Source organism: Nymphaea colorata, chromosome 2 (genome assembly GCF_008831285.2).
Source record: "Nymphaea colorata isolate Beijing-Zhang1983 chromosome 2, ASM883128v2, whole genome shotgun sequence".
Taxonomy (NCBI): domain Eukaryota; kingdom Viridiplantae; phylum Streptophyta; class Magnoliopsida; order Nymphaeales; family Nymphaeaceae; genus Nymphaea; species Nymphaea colorata.
Genome location: NC_045139.1, coordinates 2313442 through 2334329, shown reverse-complemented (window position 1 = coordinate 2334329; position 20888 = coordinate 2313442). Strand labels below are relative to the sequence as shown.

Here is a 20888-nt window from a genome sequence, read left to right as displayed (position 1 = left end):
GGCTAACTATGTTAAGCTTATAATCCTTGGGAATGAGAATGGAACTACGACTGCCCGGCAGCCACATCTGTATCCAATTATTTATCCAACAATTCAGTCCTTCGATCTTTCAGGAAAAGTTAAACTCAATCAGATTTTCTTCAATCCCTGACTGCATAGTAGTAGTAGTAGTAGTAGTGGGGTGGACATGTATTTAATGCTCAAGATGTCAAAAGTTTACCAATTGAGCTTTTACCCAGGCTTGGCCCTGTTTCCAGTAGGCCTGGCTTGACCATAGCAGCTAGGATATGTTTAATTCTGCATAGTCACCAAAAAAAAAAAACGTTATTTTTGAAAAAAACGCAAGAAAATGAAATGCAGTTTAAAACTTAAAAAAAATGTGTTTTTTGAAAAAACAAACGTTAAAAACAAAAAAACACGTTTTCCCAATTTTTTTATTGCAAATCAACTTATCTTTTGATGTTTCTGATATTATTTTCTCACTTATTTTATTTTTCTTCATTTTTATTTTTTTTATTTTTTCCTGTATTTTTCAAGCCCACCGTATTATACTCGAGAAAAACCTCACCGTTTAATAATCCAAAACATTATTTGTGACTATACTTTAAAAAATGGTACCAAACCAATGTTTTTATCATATTACTAAGCTGAATGAGCGATTCAGGCAAAACAAATAACCTGATGATTTAATAGACAGCTAAAAAGCCGTTTGTTCACCAGTTTCATGAAGCTACAAACTTGAATTCAGTCTGTGCAAGCCAAGGTTATATATTTTATATGATATACAGTTTAACTTACATTTCTTACGAGAGAGTCATGGGTGCTATATATGGCAAGACAATGCATGTATCAGATAGTGAAGTATGTTCTGCTAAGGACATAGGGCCATTTATCATGTAGTTGAACAAACACCAACTACAGGGATTAGTTTGAATCCTATTATTTTATATCTTAGATGGAGCAGATAAGCCACAACTGGTAGACGTCCAACATTCAACAAGCTACCAAATTTTGTATGCACGACGAATGAACAATTTGGTCCGTCACTGCTGGGAGCTCTACTTATCCATGCCTATACATGAATCCAGGATTTATCAACAATATAGAACTATGTAACATGTGATATTACAGAAGGTATAGGCACTTGTTATGAATGTATAGGATTTATAACCATGATATTTAAATTGCAGAACATTTTTGATAAGCAAGAATTCGAGTGCCTCATTTAAATATGAAAAGATCAAAAGTATATTTTTTTGCACCAGCCCACTAAATTTTTTAATGCTTGAAACGCTTAAAATTGTAATGTAAGAGTTAAAAATTTACATAGCACCAGAAAGTTGTCAAATAGTTAGCCTTGTCACCACAGATTTCGTCACTGATAGAGAGCGCCACCAAGCAGTCGACGGTTGCTTGGCAGCAATGCCACCACAGATTTCTTTGTTTGTTTTGTTATTATTCTGTATAGGGAGCCTTATAAAAGGGCGTACTGTTTTTAGCAATACGAGCAACACATTTTCTGGTGTGCGTCTTATTTTCCTTTCTCTGTTTTTCTCTGCCCATCCTCTCTGTTACTGCTGTTTGAAATCCACAGTTTTATTTATTTTTTTTTTTTCTAATGACTGGCATTTTTTTTGCCTGCACGAGATCATGGGCCATCTTCTAGCTACCTGCGAAAGATCTGTGCTAAAGGCAGAGCAAAAACAGAGAATGCAGCAAGCAGAAAGCAGAGGAACTAGCAGAAGAGGAGACACAGGGAAGACAGAGGAGAAGGAATGTTGGGCCCATGGAAAAGTACATAGACAATGCTGATAAAAGTGACCATTTACTAAAAACCGAGGTAGGCAGTAGACATTTGAAACTCTTGAGGCATGAAAGTCAAAAAAAAGAAAAGAAAAGAAAATGAAGAAAAGAGAATGGTGGATCGACTTCAATGCTATTTCTTGCTTCGGCGGCATGAAAGCACCATTTGGGAAGGAGAACTTATTTGTGATATAGCTGGATTTAAGAAGTCATGAAAAGGCGCCATTGCAAATTAAAAAAAGCAAAAAATGGTGAAACATGTGGATCAAGTGGGGATATTTTAAATTAGGAGATAAATTGAACAAGAGAGACCGTTGTATCATGAACAACTCAAAAGTTGCTCTATGTTTAACTAAACAACTGCAACTTACCTCGAGGGCCACGAAATCCCCTGAAGTAATGCTTATTCATGATCTAAGAGACAACTATTTACATTCTTAAAGAACTCGTTTCTCAATGACAACAGAAACCACGAGTTCCTCATATCCTCGAACCCATTCCCTACCCTTTAAAGAACTTTAAATTTCATATATATATATATATATATATATATATTTGTTATATGTTTTGTGGATGAGAAGATCTATTGTAATTTTGTAAAGTTTGCTGACGGTAACCCACAATTCATTAAGGCAGACTCCTATAACCTGAACACTTACGTGGATTTCCTATCTTTTATGCTTCGGTGATATAACAACAATATGTTCAAGTTAGTTTCAATTCATTGAAATTTAGGGTATATGAAAAAAAAAAGTAGCATGTTTTTATTGTTCCATCAAAACTTGCGTTTTTTTCTGTATCTTTTTCTTTCTTAAGGATCATTCTTTTTGAATTTCTATGTCACAAGTATCGAGTATGAGACCCTTGGTATTCTTATTAATTATCTCGATCACGTTGCTATTTTCTTTATTCTCTCTTTCTTTAGCATTTAACTCAAGAGGGAAAAAAATCGCGGTAGTGATAACGTTTCGGGACTTTGATTCTATGCATTCGTTGGGAAAGGAAAAGCTGTAGACCGGTTAGTAATGATGGCCGTTCAATTCAAGCTTTGGGAAATGAGGGCAACAATTGCGTTTAATGATCGTCTAATTGAAGCTTTGGGAAACAAAGAGAGGGAAAGAGACGATGAGACGGGAATAAGTTCCAGTAAAAAGAGGTGACAAGAGCCTTCGTATAAAGGGGTTTCATTAGGATCCTCTGGTACAGAGCAGAAGTTGACCGATCGACTGAAGAGGACCGATCCTGCATCCAACCGGGGAGTCATGGAGGGTAACTTGTTTCTTGTTAATTTCTCAGCTCATCTATAGTAGCCGCCAAGAGCTGGTGCTTTTGTGGGGTTTTTGAAATCCAATCCAAGTGATATTCACCACCACATCCTTCTTTTTGACCTTATTCTGATTTTATACATAGTTTCTTTGGGATCTAACCCCTAGCTTGTAGATGTGATCACGGAACATTCAAAATTGTGATCCAACAACTCTTAATAATACATTTATATGTTGTTACTGATCTCTTGCAGAAAATTCTGAAAGTACTAAACACCCCCCTCTCAACTAAGTGATAGCGATCATCTGTTATCTTGATATCAAGAAACTCAGGGTACCCCATCCTGACCACAACTTGCAGAAAGCATTGCTTAACACCAACGTCGAGGTCAATTTAGGAATCCCAAATGAAGATTTGTTGAATTTAGCACTTTCTTATGTGCATGCCTCGAGGTGGGTCGACAATTACATCAAGCCGTACTCTTAGTCCCTCAAGATCCGATACATTTGTGTAGGAAATGAAGTTTTCAAGGGTTTAGAACGACTTTGGTATCTTGTGCTCCCGGCCATGCAAAACTCATAAGGCACTGCACTCTTTAGATGAGAATGGTTATTTTATACGTGTATCCACATCAATTGGCATGGATGTCTTTGCAAATGGACAAATCACTTAGATGCTAGGTTCCTAGATGATTGGACTCCATTTATAAAACCTATTGTTCAATTTCTTGCTAAGAATAAGTTAGGGCTCATGGTCAACGTCTTCTCTTACATTATGAACAAGAAAAGTGGCGGTACTGCAACATCTTGTTTGGAGCATTCGATGAGGCGGTTCAGGCATTTGACGGGGCGATAAAAAGATAGTGTCCCATTGTTGTTTCGTCCTCCGGTCTTCCCTCTGCTGGTGGTGAGCCCAACGTCGCTACGAGAGCCAACACACTGGCCTACAGCCAGTGGTTGGTGGGACGTGATTTTTACTTGTTTACTTTGCTGAATTCCAAGAGGTATCCAGGAGATAAGCTGGAGTGGGGCCTCTTTGATTTCAACATGTGCGCTGTCTACCGTCAAGGGTTCTTCTCTTGAACGAAACACTGCAATGTCATCTCTTGCGGTTATCTTCGTGTTTTGTGCTAGTTGTGAATCTTTTGAGTATTGGCTTAGTACATGGCCTTTTGTTCTCCTGGGTTATTTAGTACCCCACATGATGCGTCATTCGTCAGCAACGGATGTCTGATTTTGTCTCAATTTCTTGGTCTTTCTTTGCATCATTTCTCTGTTAACTGTCGACCATTGACTTATTAATGCATGGCTTGAGCAGTTTCTACTGTGGCAAATGAGAATGACGAGTGAAATTATTCTGCAGAAAGATTAAAAAGAAGTTAACAAGTATGACTAAATTATTTAGGAAGCTGTATCATGGCAAGAAGTGAGAGGTCAAGAAGAAAAGGAAGCACTTGGGTTCTTTTTTTATCCTGGTTCTAAGATAATTCTTGCTGCCAATGCTTTCCTTTTTTTTTTCTTTTCTCTCTTGGCAATGGAAGTGACTTCCTTGTCAAACTGCACCAATTGATGAAAAAAAGATTCTCCTCCACTACTCTCTTTCCTATAGTGCATGGATCCATTGCTCTTGTTCCACTCCTCTCCGCCATCCGCAAGGGCTGCCCACAAGTGGAGTCGAGCTCAAGATAAGTCAGCTCGAGCTCTACCTGACTCAAAAAAACTTCAACTTTTGAGTTCTACTGGAACTCGGGTCGAGCTCCATAGAACAGGTTCGAGCGTGACTCAACAATACAGCTTGGATTTTTTTACGTTATGGACTATGTAGTCAACTTAATTTCTTTCAAGAGGAGGAATTATTTGTTAAAGTAGAATTGCACCAGCCTTGCAGCATCTAACATTGCCTTTTCATTTTTAAAATTCTAGTTAGTGAAAGGACTTTTTAATTTTTTTTTTACTTAATTTCTTCCCTCTGTATTCTCGCTAAAAACGATAAGATGCCTCCATTGACGAAAAGTCTGCAAGATTCAAAATCTCATGATGGCATAAGCAACCTACATCACTGAAAGTGTCAATATTAAACTTAGAATGTTTCAATTGGATGCATGGAAAGGATATAATATGTGTGTACATTTAGGCGCACATACACGCACAGCTCATAGTTGGTACGATCTTAAAGATCACAACTCAGAGAGTACATATTCTCTAAGTTCTTAAAGAACAGTCAGGCAATTCAGTTTGAAATATTTTAAGAAATGTTACACCATAAACTTGAATTTTAGAAAAGCCGAGGGAATCTGTTTCATTTCTTGTGGACTGCATGGAATCGACTGATGTGCCTTTCTACCTGCTTTAGGTTGAATTTTTTAAGTCAGAAAGAACAATATTGTTTCCAGTGTCACAGATCGTAACATTTTAAAAAATATCATGATATCAACGAAAAAACGAGAAAAACAAAAAAGTGAGAAAATCATGATATTTTGGAAAAACGTGAAAAATACATTTATCGTGATTTTATGGCATTTTTTAATGTTTTTTGTACCCATTTTTTATATTTGTTTCTTTCAACATTAATGTCATTTGGCCCAATGTAAAACTTAAACTAAATTATTATTTCATTGTTTTTATCATCATTAAAACATTCTTTTTATCACTTCCATCTACTTCTATTTATGTTTTCTTATTAGGTTCTCATTTACTCTATTTTTGTCAAATGTTTAGAAGTTTTTTCATTTTTTAAAGCTTTCCACAATTTTTCTGAGTTTTTTTTTGAAAACTTTGCTCAAAAACACCTTAGTAGAATTTGACCCATAAAAGCCCGAAAATGATGTTTGTGACTATAATTTATACATAACAGCCTTCATCTCATATCAAACACTTGTAGAATGACACATCGTATCGGCTGATCAGCATTGGCCTGTATCAAATCACGTAGAAGTTTGAGAATATATTTTATAATTAGCATGTCATACAGACCTGTAATGGCAGATATTTTAAGAGAATGTTACAATTTAACATTTTCGATTTTAATTTATGCAAATATTTTTCTTGTCATTTTATCGTATATTAGTGTCCTCGACCGCCCTAAATTTCTCATCCCTGCAGCCGTTTGGAATTTAACGTGCATGTGAACATGTCTGGCCACAACCACAAGAGAGGAGCAGGTGGCAGCTCACGAGTCAATAGCTAGTATGTAAAAAAAAAAAAAAAATCCCAGTGATTTTCTTTCCCATTGAGAAAAGGACCTTACTGGAATTGGCAAGTTTTCAGCCTGAAGTTTAAGTGACATCTTTCAAGAAACTAAGAACATTAGTTAGAGACTTCTTAATCTCATATTTGATTTGTATTTATATATTAATTCCTATTTTCTGGATGCCATCTTTACCTAGCATAACTTTCATATGTTTTCCTTTCCCCGCAAATCAAGGGGAGATGTGTGTGACTGCATGCCCCTGCTTCCAAGGGCAGAGCCAACTGCCAAGGGCGCTCGTATGGCCCTTAGCTCACCTTAATTTTAAAAAATATATATATGTAAATTTTAGAAAATTTCATTTGTCTTATATAAAAAATTAGAAAACATATTTCGGCCCCAAACAAAATTTTAAAACTTTAATTCAGCTCTACTCATGAAAATTTCTAGCTTCACCCCTCTCCGCTTCGATTTCTGACTGCTAAAGGTGGGGGCTCTCTGTCAAACTGAAAGTGGTCCGTGCTCACCCAGACCTTAATGGAACCGAAGTCTCCGGAGGTGGGAAGATTTTTTTTTAAAAGGGAGGGGGGCGCTTTTGTAGGCTAACTATGTTAAACTTATATAAGGAATTGAAACCCATGTTAAATTTTGGTTGGATCTCTCTCTCTCTCTCTCTCTCTCTATATATATATATATCCTTTAGGCCAATTTTATGGCGCAAGGGGTACACTCATGGAGGCCGTCGCCTCCCCTCTCTGGTGCCCGGCTTTTGCCCGTCAGTCTACAGAAGCTGCGCTCAAAAAGAATTTGCCTCATGACGGGAGGGAGGACGTTACATAGACCCATGAAAGATTGTGAAAAAATACTTCAAAATTTCAAACCGTATCTCCCTTGAGTGGAGAAGGATAACAAGATAAAGAGAGCACGAATTTCTCAGAACCATTATATAATATGTACCCAAAATAGAAAAGCAGAAAGCACTTGAGATCAACTAAGTGTCCAACTTCAGTTAGTGGGTTCATAGTCACCATCCAGAGGTGACACAAACACCACTCAACTCATCTCCAAACGCTGGTTAGTTGTTTCGGTTAATGGAAGATTGAGACAAAGATTCAATTGGGGGAGGCCCCACAAGATCAACACTCTTGGGAATTTGCAAGCTTTCTAGATAGAGATCACAGATCAATAGCAAGCAGGAAAGAAATTTATCCAACAATTCAGTCCTTAGATCTTTCAGGAAAAGTTAAACTCAATCAGATTTTCTTCAATCCCTGACTGCATAGCAGTGGAATAGTCCAATTTTATCGGATGTCTCCGAAGAGATGTAGCAGTAGTAGTAAGCAGAAGCCAGGCTACGGCCAGATATGAGAGGAAAGCTTCCATAAGTGATGGGGAGGACATGTGTTTAAGACCCAAGATGTCAAAAGTATACCAATTGAGCTCTTACTCAGGCTTGGCCCTGTTTCCAGTAGGCCTGGCTTGACCATAGCAGCTAGAATATGTTTAAACATATCAACAATCCCAAATTAGGATACCAAACCAATGTGTTTCTCATATTACTAATCTCACATGACCGATTCAGGCAAAACAAATAACCTGATGATGTAATAGGCAACTAAAAGTCGCTTGTTCACCAAGTTTCATGAAGCTACAAGCCAAGGTGCAGTATATAATATATAGTGTAACTTACATTTCTTATGAGCGAGTCATGGGGGATATGAATGGCAAGACAATGAATGTATCAGATGGTGAAGTTGAGATCGGGAGCGATGCTTGAAATATGTTCTTCTAAGGACATAGGGCCATTTATCATGTAGTTATCTTCAAATTCACGTCAATACGTAGACAGGAACATCTTTACCTAGACATTCAGCTGAAGAAACACCAACTACAGGGATTAGTTTGAATCCTATTATTTTATATCTTAGATGGAGCAAATAAGCCAAACTGGTAGACGTCCAAAATTCAACAAGCTGCCAATTTTGTATGCATGACGAATGAACAATTTGGTCCATCACTGCTGAGAGCTCTAGTTATCCATGTCTATACATGAATCCAGGACTAACTAAGCTGGAGGTGGAAGAGGTTTATCATCAATATAGAACTATGTAACATGTAATCTTACAGAAGGTATAGGCACTTGTTATTAACGTATAGTATTTATGACCATGATATTTAAATTGCAGAACATTTTTGACACGCAAGAATTTTCAAGTTGATCCTCATAGTTCCATGGCTTCAACTTCAACAGAACCACCCCCCCACCCAACCCCCCAACCAAAAAAAAAAAGAAAGAAAAAAAATCTGTACGGCCTTAAAATGTGGATATAAGATCCATTGCATGGGCATGCTTCATTTTGGTGAGGAATTCAAACGAATGTAACGCTAACAGTTCTATTTTTTTTTTTTTTTTTTTGAACGACTGCCTTTTTTTTTTTTTTGCCTGCAAGAGATCATGGGCCATCTTCTAGCCACCTGTGAAAGATCTGAGCTGAAGGCAGAGCAAAAACAGAGAATGCAGCAAGCAGAGGAACCAGCAGAAGAGGAGACACAGGGAAGACAGAGGAGAAAGAAGCCATTCTTCCTTCAAAGATAAGCATTGAAGCTCACTTTCATTTATAGCAGAGTTACATATTTATAGTGCACAGAAGAATCATCTAGAAGAATAAAAAATTCTGAGAATGAATTGCTTATTTTGCCCTTTACAAAAGAAGGCTGTTGAAATGGGAGAGAGGAGGAAGACGAAGAATTGAAACACAGATTTTACGTGGTTCGGTTCATAGACCTACATCCACGAAGAACACCAGAGCAGCAGCTCTTTGCTTTCCTCTATTTTCTTTCTCTCTCTTTTTTCTTTGATTTACAAGGGCATATATAATATCTGATCAATATGAACGTTTGATGAACTTTACATACAAGAATAAAGATTATTGAGGAAACTAGCGAGAATGGTAATAATCCTTTCAACGTTCAATGGACTTCAAAAGGCAAGATTGAGAGGAGCCGTTGAGTATGCTGCGCTGGCTGAAACGATTACTTTCAACACTCCCCTTCAAGTGGGGCGTAGAGATTCAAACAACCCCACTTGCTTTTAATATCGTCAAATTGCTTTGTAGGAAGTCCCTTAGTAAATCCATCGGCCAGCTGCTCTGTGCTTCTAGTATATGGAGTTTCAATCTCTCCTTTTTGGACCTTTTCACGTACATAATGACAATCAATTTCTATATGTTTGGTGCGTTCGTGAAAAACTGAATTTGCTGCTATATGAATTGCAGCTTGATTGTCACAGTGCATTGGAATGGGAGACTTGATAACAAATCCAAGTTCTTGGATGAGTGATTTTATCCAAATGAGCTCGCTTGAGGTAGTCGCCATTGCCCTGTATTCAGCCTCAGCACTGGATCTAGAAACAGTGTGTTGTTTTTTGCTTTTCCAAGAAACTAGGTTATCACCAACATACACACAATAACCTGTCATCGATCTTCTATCTGAAGCACCAGCCCAGTCTGCATCTGAATAACCTTGTATGTTAACATGCCCATTCACTTTGTACCACAAACCTTGTCCTGGAGTCTTCTTCGAGTATCTGAGAATTCTTTCCACAGCTTTGACATGAACTGCTTTAGGCGAATGCATATGTTGACTTACCAGACTGACAGCATAATTGATGTCAGGTCGTGTGACCGTAAGATAGATTAATTTACCCACAAGTCTTTGATAGCTTGTCACATTTTCAATAGGTTCATCCTTGGTATTGTCAAGTTTAGGGTAGACTTCTATGGGCGTATCTGCTGGCCTGATACTTGTTTTCCTCGTTTCTTTAAGTAAATCAAGTATGTACTTCCGTTGGTTTAGAAAGATACCTTTCTTGGATCTAGCAACTTCGATTCCCAAAAAGTACTTTAGTCTCCCCAAGTCTTTGATTTCAAACGTATTGTGAAGATACCACTTTGTGTGATCCATCTCTTGTTCATCGTTGCCTGTAATTATTATGTCATCCACATAAATCAATACAATAACAATTTTATCGTCTGATCTCTTGATAAAAACTGAATTATCTGAGTAGCATCTGATGAATTTTTTGTTTTCCAATGCATCACTCAATTTTTGATACCAGGCTCTAGGAGATTGCTTCAATCCATAAATCGACTTCTTGAGTCTGCAAACAAGACTTGGAGTGCATTCCATAAGATGGCCTGGTGGCAGGTTCATATATACTTCTTCTTGAAGGTCGCCTTGTAGAAAAGCATTCTTCACATCTAATTGAAACAAAGGCCATTCAAAATTGCAAGCAATTGATAGGAGAATTCTGATGGTAGTCATTTTTGCAACAGGAGCAAAAGTTTCTTCATAGTCTAACCCTTGTGTTTGAGTATACCCTTTAGCAACCAGGCGTGCCTTGTGGCGTTCAATGGAGCCATCACTCTTGTACTTGGTTTTGAAAATCCATTTGCACCCAACGACACGTTTTCCCACTGGAAGAGTTACAAGTTCCCATGTACGATTTTTGTGGAGAGCATCTAGCTCTTCATGCATGGCTTCAACCCATATTTTTTGGTCTTTGGCTTCTTGGTATGTAGTAGGATCTTTTTGTTTTTCAATGCGACTAAGGAAGGCCACATGGTGTTTGGGTTGATTGCTATAACTCAAATATTTTTCCAAAGGATGAGAGACAGCGATGTTGGTGACAAAGTCTTTCAAATGTCTAGGTGGCTGAATGTTTCGAGAAGATCTCCTTAGAGTGGGTTCAAACGGGTGAGATTCTAAAGTTTCCAAGTAAGGTTCAATAGGATCTATAGCTCCACTTTCATTGCTTTGATCTGCTTGAGGCTCAAAAGAGACTTCTGTACTGTTAGGATCAGTTTCAAGGTTTTCAACGGTTTCTCTTCCTTCAAGGTCACTACGATGATGGGTTATGGTGATATCAAAATCATTGTATGATAGACTGTTGGGTGTGACCATGATGTCGTGCTTGGAACTATCCTCCCCTTGCCTTGCATCGTGAGAGAAATAAGACCTTTTTTCATCAAAAACTACATCGCGAGAGATATGGATCTGCTTGGCGGTAACATCATAACACCTGAACCCCTTTTTTGTCGATGAGTAGCCCAAGAAAATGCATTTTTTTGCTCTGTGGCTGAGTTTGTCTGCAGCTTTACTCTTGACATAGACAGTGCATCCAAAAATTCTCATGTGGTCCACTTTAAATTTCCTTTTCATGAGGGCTTCCAAAGGAGTTTTTCCAGCAAGAATTCTTGTGGGTGTGCGATTGATAGTATAACATGCTGTCAAAACTGCATCACTCCAAAAATGTTTAGGAACATTCATATCAAATAGTAAAGACCTAGTCATTTCTAGAAGATGACGATTTTTTCGTTCTGCCACCCCATTTTGTTGGGGTGTATCTACACAGGTGAATTGATGGTCCATCCCGCTCTCCTTTTTGAATTGTTCAAAGAATTGGTTTTTATATTCCGTACCATTGTCGGATCTAAGACATTTTATACGAGTTGCAAATTGAGTTTCAACCATTTTGTAAAATTCTAGAAATTTTGAAAAAACTTCATCCTTGGTTTTTAATAGATAAATCCAAGTGGTTTTTGAAAAATCATCAATGAAAGTGAGATAATACCGAAAATTTGAGTAAGATTTCACGGGGGCCGGCCCCCATACATCGGTATGAACAAGATCAAAAGGAAACATAGCATTGTTTAAGGATTCATGGAATGGAAGTCTAGACATTTTAGCATACTTGCAAGTTTCACAAACATGAGAGTCATAATTCAAATTTGGTAACAAAACATTCAAAACACGATGTGATGGGTGACCAATACTGTTTTGATGTTCTTTATCATCGTGATTCTTGACATTTTTCAGCAGTTCGTTTATTTTTTTCAGCAGCTGAGGAAGATCTGAAGTATCAAGAGTTTTGGTTGCAACATTGGCTACGGTAGTGGTGCTCCCCTTCTCTCTTTTTTCTGTCCTCATGGTGGTGGGTTTTCCGTGGAGGAACCAACACCTTTCCTTGGTATGACCCTCCTTTTTGCAATGAGAACAAAATCGTTTTGGACGATTCTTCCATTTATGTTCACTGCTTTTATCGGCTCCATAGAAGGCAACCTGTTCTTAACCTTTTTTCTGGATTTATCTCTCATAAGAATTGAGCAAACAGTGCTAAGAGAAGGAAGCTCCAGGGACATTAAAATTTGGCTTCGGATGGGTTCATATTCTGGGCCAAGAGTCGCAAGAAGCTCAAAAATTTTTTGTTGTTCACGCAACTTTTCTCGAGATCTAAGTGTAGCAGACATATCCATAAGATAGTCAAGTTCGTCCCACATACCTTGGATGTCGCCTAGTAGGTCACCAAAATTTTTGTTGTGCTTTTTGAGATCCCGAATACCTTGAGAGAGTTGATACATACGAGCAATGTCATTTTTTTCACTATAGAGGTCTTTTGCCTTTCTCCAAATTTGATGAGCAGTTTCTGCGAAATAGAATCCACGTGCGACTTTAGGCTCCATAGAGTTAATTAACCAAGACATTATGAGATGATTGGTGGATCGCCATTCTCTATAAGTCGGATCTGTTTCAGCAGGTCTTGGAAGATCTTCGGTCACGAAATCCAGCTTGTTTCTGCCACTTAAATAGAGCATCGCCGATTTGGACCAAGCCAAATAGTTGCTGCCATTTAGAAGTACAGAAGTAATCTTGTTTGCAGGGCTTGGTTGCTCCTGCACGATAATTTTTTCTACCACTCTGGTGGTGGTTCCGACGCTTGAATCTTCTGTCATGGTGAAGCAAGCACTGATTGACGTTGGTGGCAGCTATCGCTCCTATCTCCTCCTTTGGATATTGGGATTTAACCCACTGATGAACAGGACTGATCGAGCGATCACAGGCTTGCTCCGCACTCAAAAATTCATTAAAAATCAATCGGAGGTCCGATTGCGCTGAAAATCGGTCCACAGCACCCTTGGATAGTTATGTTTAGACGCCCCAAAGATGAGCTCCAACTGAGCTCCCTACAGGAAACGCGATGCACTTGAAGTCCTCAATCTGTTGCAGTCGCAGGGCAGGTTCTGCTATAGACGATGAACAGGGGACGCCAGGGTAGGTTGCTACTCCAAAAATCCTTAAAAAACACCCAGACCTCCAAACGATAAGAGATTTGGACTGAGGGCTGCTGAGATGATGAGTATTGAACGCTCCAAAGATCTGGCCGAGATCTGTCTCCAGGGAAAAATGCGTGAAGGTTTTCTTCTCGCCAGAAATAGAAGTCACGCTGGTGGAGAGTTTTCCTGTTGCGCCTCTGATTTTCACCCAACTCCAAGGCGAACTAGGCAGATCTGATTTGATTGTCGTCAAAATGCAGTAGATTGTTCCCGCTAGATGAAAGGAGCTAACGGAATCGTCTCTGCCCACCAGACGGCCTCCAGTTGCTGAAAATCAGGTCTGATCAGAAAACCCCCTTTTTTGTTGAAATTAGGTGCAGCGGTTAGATCTCCGGCAATGGACAAGAGGAACGGTGGAACCTGGCTCTGATACCATGTTGAAATGGGAGAGAGGAGGAAGACGAAGAATTGAAACACAGATTTTACGTGGTTCGGTTCATAAACCTACATCCACGAAGAACACCAGAGCAGCAGCTCTTTGCTTTCCTCTATTTTCTTTCTCTCTCTTTTTTCTTTGATTTACAAGGGCATATATAATATCTGATCAATATGAACGTTTGATGAACTTTACATACAAGAATAAAGATTATTGAGGAAACTAGCGAGAATGGTAATAATCCTTTCAACGTTCAATGGACTTCAAAAGGCAAGATTGAGAGGAGCCGTTGAGTATGCTGCGCTGGCTGAAACGATTACTTTCAACAAAGGCCATAGCTGGCTTTACCCATCTAAACTGAAACGAAGTGTCATACTGACTACGCAATCCATATCAGACCAGTACATGGCGAAATAAGATTTCTTCCTAGGAGCCGTAACAACCTGATATTATATCATAAACACTTCAAATGAACACCGATTCTAGCTAATCGTCTTAACAGTAGCAGTCTGGACTTCAATCATCAACTCAACAGGTTCAACAATAACTCCTATGTGAAAAAAATAATATTCCAAGAAAAGAATGTTGGGCCCATGGAAAAGTACATAGACAATGCTGATAAAAGTGACCATTTACTAAAAATCGAGGTAGGCAGTAGACATTTGAAACTCTTGAGGCATGAAAGTCAAAAAAAGAAAAGAAAAGAAAATGAAGAAAAGAGAATGGTGGATCGACTTCAATGCTATTTCTTGCTTCGGCGGCATGAAAGCACCATTTGGGAAGGAGAACTCACTTGTGATATACGATTTGGCAGGTTACAAAAATGGTCGTGCAGAGTGTTCGATCGGATTGGTTTTCCTTGGGAAGGGTTGGCCTTCCAAATGCAAGCACTTTCCATCTACTACAAATCCTATGATAGCTAGTACCAGCACTAACTCGATCTCTCGATAAGTGCCCAGACATTCTGCAGTTGGGACACATCCACCGTCACTTGTATGGTATAGCAATGCTCCCCTTGCCCTGTGCTCACAATGCTCTCCTCACTCAAGTCCAAATTGAGTCCATCGCCCTCGACTTCAGCAATTTTCTCAAACACAATAATGTCATTGGCTATGATCGCTATGTGGATGGGTGAGAGGACCTTGTCTAGGTGTAAGTACAGCCGTGCTCTTCTCAACCAACTAAACGGAAATTTTGGGAGGATGAAGTGCAGCTGCTGCTGTCCTGTTGCAGATCCTTCCACCAGAGACCCAGACATCTTGAAGCTTTTCAAGTTTTCAAAAGTTATCTCCTGAAAAAAACAACACGATTTTTAAAATCCCACCACCATTAGAGAAGGAAAAAAGGGTCCATTTGATACAGGGGGCTAGAGCAAGGATCAGCAGTTCGATCCCAACTTAGTTTAATAGATCTTTTCCATCTGTAACGCTTTTTTTTTTTTCTTGTTTATAAGTTAGACAATTTGTTTTGAGTAAGTAATTTTCAATTTATTATATGTAAGAACATATCCTCGCCATATTAATTTGGTTCTTTAAAGAAAATTACTCAACATTAGTGGGTGTTTAATTTTCTAAATTAGTTTTGTTGGTGTATTGTGCATTGTCTCTCACTCGAAGGTTGGTTTATCTAAAGGTACTTTAGTTAAATATTGTAAATACCTTTTTATAGCCATCATCAAATGTGCATAACGTTACAGAGAATATATGGTTGCAAAACATTGCAAATATTGGAACAATGTGTATGTATAAATTATTTCTATTATTAGATATGCACTATTATACACGCAATGTATCAAAGAAAATATCTTCCTAAGTTTATGTTGCTAAGTTTCTTGTCATAAAAAGGTACTATAAACATGATAAATCATTCATGGTTGTTTGTAGATATATTCCCAAATGCCTATGCTTGCCACAATAAATATTGCATTAATAAATGCATCATATTATTCAAAATGTTGTCAAATGTATAATTATATACGTGATGTTTTCTAATTCTGTAATTGTCCCCTTCTACTTTTAATTTTTTGGCCCTGCCACTGCCACGACTTACAAAAAAAATAAATGTGGCGTCGTTTTTCCATACAGTGAACAATGGAAGAGAACATGTATCCATACCTTGGACACTTTATTTTTGAAATCATGACGAAGATGGCAAGATTCCGTGAAACCACAGGGACCAGGCAGTTCCAATACTTTCAAGTTGGTTGCAATATTTTCGAGGCCAGGCACATCTTCAAGCAACTTACAACAACCCAAGTTCAAAATCGTCAAAGTCGTCAAGTTTGAAACCTCTGATGTTTTCCTCAAACTGATGCATCTAGAAGCGTCAAGCAAGAAAAGAGAAGAGGGAAGTTGAGGAAGATACTCAAGCCTCTTGCAGTCCACCAAATAAAGCGATTGTAAGGATGTGAGGTGAGCGAAACCTGATTGTTGAGTAGAGGCATCTGCCAAGTCTTCCAAGTTCTCACAACCACTCAATGATAGCTGCTTAAGTCTTCCCAAGGACACACAAGTTGTTGCATGCAAGTGTTTTAGGTTCTTGCTCTTGAACGAGAAGACCATAAGATTTTCCAATCGTCCAATGAAATCAGGTGGTGCTGTGAAATTGTCACAATGCAATCCTAAATGCACAAGACTTTGCAATGTTTCCATAGAGTTAGACAAAGCTTCAAGGTTCACACACTCTAGTATCAAGAACTCAATCCTTGTCAGGGAGCGGATGGAGTTGGGCAAATATTTGAGACCATGGGAGAACACTTCAAAGTACGAAAGGAGTTCTAATTCTCCAATGGAATCAGGTAGCATCTCGAGGTTTTTGCACTTCAACTTTAACACTCTAACCCCTTTCAATGACCCAATGGAGTCAGGTAGAGCTTTAAGACTACTTGACAACACATAAAAGTCATGAAGATGCTTCCATCCTCCAATAAAATCAGGTATAGCCTCCAGGCTCAAGCAATATAGATGCAAGCGTTCAACCCATTCTAGTGACATGATCGAGTTTGGTAGGGCTTTCAAATTGTCAGATAAAATTTCAAGGGTACGAATATTGCTCAACCTTCCAACTGAATCAGGTAAAGCTTCGAGGTTTTCACAGTCCAAATCCAACCACAAAATCTTTTCTAGTGACCCAATCGAGTCGGGCAAAGCCCTGAGGTTATCACACTCCAGAGTCACTTTTGTAAGCTGTTTGAGTGATCCAATACAGTCGGGCAAAGTTTTCAGAAGCTTGCTTCTAATCTCCAATTCAGTAAGTTTCTTGGAGAATCGCTCAATCCAGTTGGGTAAAGCTCTAAGCATTTCACATTCTAGCAGTAGCTCCTCAAGGTTTTCCATCCTGCCAACACAATCGGGCAACTCCTCAATCGCAGCATCAATCAAGTGAAGATGCCTTATGGCTTTGTGAGATTGATCGCACAAGCCAAACAACTCGGAAGATGAACTTGTCAATTCATTGATAGCTACAAGATGACAAATGTCGTTCTCAAAGCCCCTTAAGTTTGTTCCCGAGATTTTGAGTTCTCGTAGGGAGCACAATTCTCTAATGGAATTAGGTAATGCTTTTAGGAGCTTGCAACCTTGCAAAGATAGCAGGCGAAGGTTTTTAAGCTGTCCAACTGAATCAGGTATGATCTCTATTCTGGTATTGTCAAGAATAAGCTCCTCCAGTTTCTCCATGTCTCCTAATCTTTCTGGCAAAGTGTACAAACCATAGCACCCTTCAAGGCTGAGCGACTTCAGCAAACTTAGCTGGCAAATGGAATCCGGTAGCTCTCTCAAGAGTTGTGAACCTTCCAAAGATAGCTCACGAAGGTTGGTAAGCAGCCCAATAGAATCAGGTATAGTATGAATCAATGTCCACGAAAGGTCAAGCTTCTTCAATGCTTCCATGTCCCCTATTCGTTCTGACACAGAAAAGAGCACTCTACATCTTTTCAAGTCAAGCATTTCAAGAGAATTTAACCTGCAAATGGAATCAGGTAAATCTGATAGTCTGCATTTGAGGAGAAGTAGCTCACGCAGGTTTGTAAGATGACTTATTGAATCAGGTATCTTGTCTATACTTGTGCTACTAAGTTTAAGCTTCCTAAGTGCTCCCATGTCTCCCAACCTCTCTGGCAAAGAAGCTAAAGAAAGACAATCTTCAAGGTCAAGGATTTCAAGAGAACTCAACAGGCAGATGGAATCAGGCAATCTTGAGAGTCTAGCACACCGACTTAGAAGTAGCTTACGCAAGTTTTTAAGTTCACCTATTGAATCAGGTATCTTGTCTATATGCGTTCCACAAAGATCAAACTCACTAAGTGATCCCATGTCCCCCAATCGCTCAGGCAAAGAACCCAAACCACCAAGGTCAAGGCTAAGGACCTTAAGAGAACTTAACCAGCAAATAGAATCAGGCAGCACATTCAAGTGTACGCAATCAACCACAATCAATTCACAAAGTTTTGTGAGCCCTCCAACTGAGTCAGGAATAGTCTTGATACTTGCCTTCTCAATCTCAAGCTTCATAAGTGACTCCAAATCCCCTAATCGTTCTGGCAAAGAGGAAATTTTAGAACAAGAAGTTATACGAAGTTCTTTAAGTGAACTCAGTCTGCAAATGGAGTCTGGTAGTTTCTCCAGAGTTGGACATGCAGTTATGCTTAAGCAAGCCAATCTCTCGAGTTTCCCGATTGATTCATCTATTGTAGTTAACACTGGGCAGTCTTTGAGTGTCAATTCCACTAGGCAAGGGAGACACATGAAATCAGGGGTAACCTTTATTTCTGCGCCATCAATCGAGAGAACTTTCAATTTTTCAAAGGCCTGCAGAATAAATTAATCTTTTAATCGAATTTACATTTAAAATCAAGTCATGGAGAATGTTGTCATAAAAGAAGAAAAATAAGCTACTCCCTCATAATACTGACCTTTCCTCTCGGTGACAATTGGTTTATAAGAATTTGGGCCATGTTGGTGTGATATAGGGAAAAGACGGCAATTTCCTCGAGATTAAAATCAGAAGGTGGAGAGTCAAAGTGACATTTCCACAAATACAACCATTTTAAATCTGCAGGAAATCTTTGGAATGTACCTTGGAAGTTTACACACCAAGCACAAAAATATCTCATGTTGGGCATTTCTTCAAAGCATTGGGCACTAACACATTTATCCTTGGGCTTTGTTTCATCAGGCATCAAGTCCATCCCTTCAGCATCAATAGTCACTGGCACCTGTAAACAGACAAGCAAGAACTATACCTTTAGATATGGTGTCAATAGTAGTCTGGTGAGGCCAATCAAAATGAGGTGATCATTCAAATGAATGGCCAATGATTTGCAAGCCTCACACAAGCCACCAAGTAAGCATGTGAGGGGCATTTCTTATCCTTCAAAAATGTTGGGTATTATTTGTCTTTTCTTTATATTTCGTGTTTCTAATTTTTTCATTATGAGGGGTTGTTAGTGTTTTCCATTATAAAGGGCATTTTCGTCATTTGAGGAAGGGTATTTCTCTGAACATCAACTGGTTCTTTGGCCAAGATTTATAACATTTGAATTGAAGGCGACTTTTGGTGGACTTGGAGACCTCCACAAGTTGCTGGTTTAGATATGCTGAAAAGTATAACAAAAAATGATGTCTCACCTATAAATTCATCTTGTACGTTAATTAATGCAAAGGTTGTCTTGTATTAATAATTAAAAAGAGAGATATTTGCTTTATTTACTAATGCCTCGCTTGTTCTATATAAATTAACATTGTAAATAAAATTGCAGAAATCTTTCTTTTAGATACCAGATGCACACAACCAAAGGTAGCATCAACATTTTCCTTTTTCTCACTAAAAAAGCACAAAAAAGTAATCCACTCAAATTTCAAGCTAAATGCATGACATTTCAAAAAAAAAAAAAAAGAAAAAAAGAGAAAAGCTAAAATCTAAAGAATCACGAACTTTGCATGAACTTTTATATGGGCTGATATCATGGGTTTAACCAGACCCATTCGGGTCTGATGCTCAATTCAATCCAGTTTCTCAAGGTCATGGCCACTAGCTGGAGATCCAAACCAATAGATTTGTGCAGGATCCAATAAAAATAAATTGAATTGCACCTAATTAGATTCGGATTAAGGTTCAGTTTGGACCATTTTTTGAACCAAATCCACAGAAGACTAGCATATCTAAGACCGGGCATTTATGTGTAGTCAGGCAAACATTTATTGAATCTCAGTCAGATACTGAACTTGGATTTGGGTATAAAACTGCATATCTACTTGAATCCCATTAACAATTGGGACTTCTTTCTTTTGGGCAAATCCAGGAAAACGGATTCAAAGTCAGGCAATGGGATATATCCAACTCATTACATCCTTTAATGGTCACCAATAGGAAAGGTACATACGGAATGATTTGATTGTGTAGCTTGGCTTCAGGAAAATGTGTTGACAACTTGACAAGCTATTCTTAGAGCGCTTGTGGGACACCCTTAAATGCCATTTTGAAGGCAGAATGTGGTTTTGCTTTCAAAATGGTGTGTAAAGACTCAGTTTTGACAAAATGACATAATCGTGAATCACTTGGCTTCCCCTTCCCCTTCCCCAAACACACAAACCTGATGCCAAAAATTGGTTAAAAAGACCATGTCTTTACAAGACCTAATTCTCAAGAAATGGCATTCTTTGGGGGTATCATTCAGAACATGACCTTACTCATTGTTTCAACTCAAACAAATTTGTAAACAATTGCAATGTGGATCACGTGTATCTGTGCATGCGTGTAGGGACAGGGAGGGAGGGCTTACAACCTTTCTTTGCAGTAAACTCCACGAGTCCTGAGAATTCCATAGTCTGCTCTGCTTCTCAGGCTTGCAAGAGCTTTCTTCCTCAACTATGGCTCTCCCCATGTCTCGTATTTGATCGTGCATCAAAAGCTCTTTATCCTCCTCATCTATCACGATGAGAGACCTTTCCACAAGTACCTTAATTGCGTAATTTGGGAACCAACCACAACTCTCCCACATGTAAGTAGCTTTTTCTCTGCCGTAACCAATAAAAAACATGAAATATCTAGAAATATTTTCTTCTCCATGTCATCTAAACTATCAT

The 20888-nt window shown here is 38.6% G+C and overlaps 1 protein-coding gene across 2 annotated transcripts; it reads right to left on the bottom strand.

The window, feature by feature from the left end:
• Positions 1–14290: 14290 nt before the first annotated feature.
• Positions 14291–20842, bottom strand: LOC116247641 (disease resistance protein RPV1-like). Of its 2 annotated transcripts, none has more exons than XM_031619870.2 (4): positions 20588–20842; positions 18716–19018; positions 15918–18611; positions 14291–15094 (listed from the first exon to the last, which is right to left on the bottom strand). In XM_031619870.2, the coding sequence occupies exons 1-4, from the start codon at positions 20840–20842 to the stop codon at positions 14735–14737; spliced, it is 3612 nt and encodes a 1203-aa protein (XP_031475730.1). In that variant the 3' UTR covers positions 14291–14734. The 2 variants fall into 2 exon arrangements, with proteins under 2 accessions (XP_031475730.1, XP_031475731.1); XM_031619871.2 differs by lacking the exon at positions 20588–20842 and having other exon boundaries at positions 18716–18790; positions 18880–19018.
• Between the last annotated feature and the right edge of the window lie 46 nt (positions 20843–20888).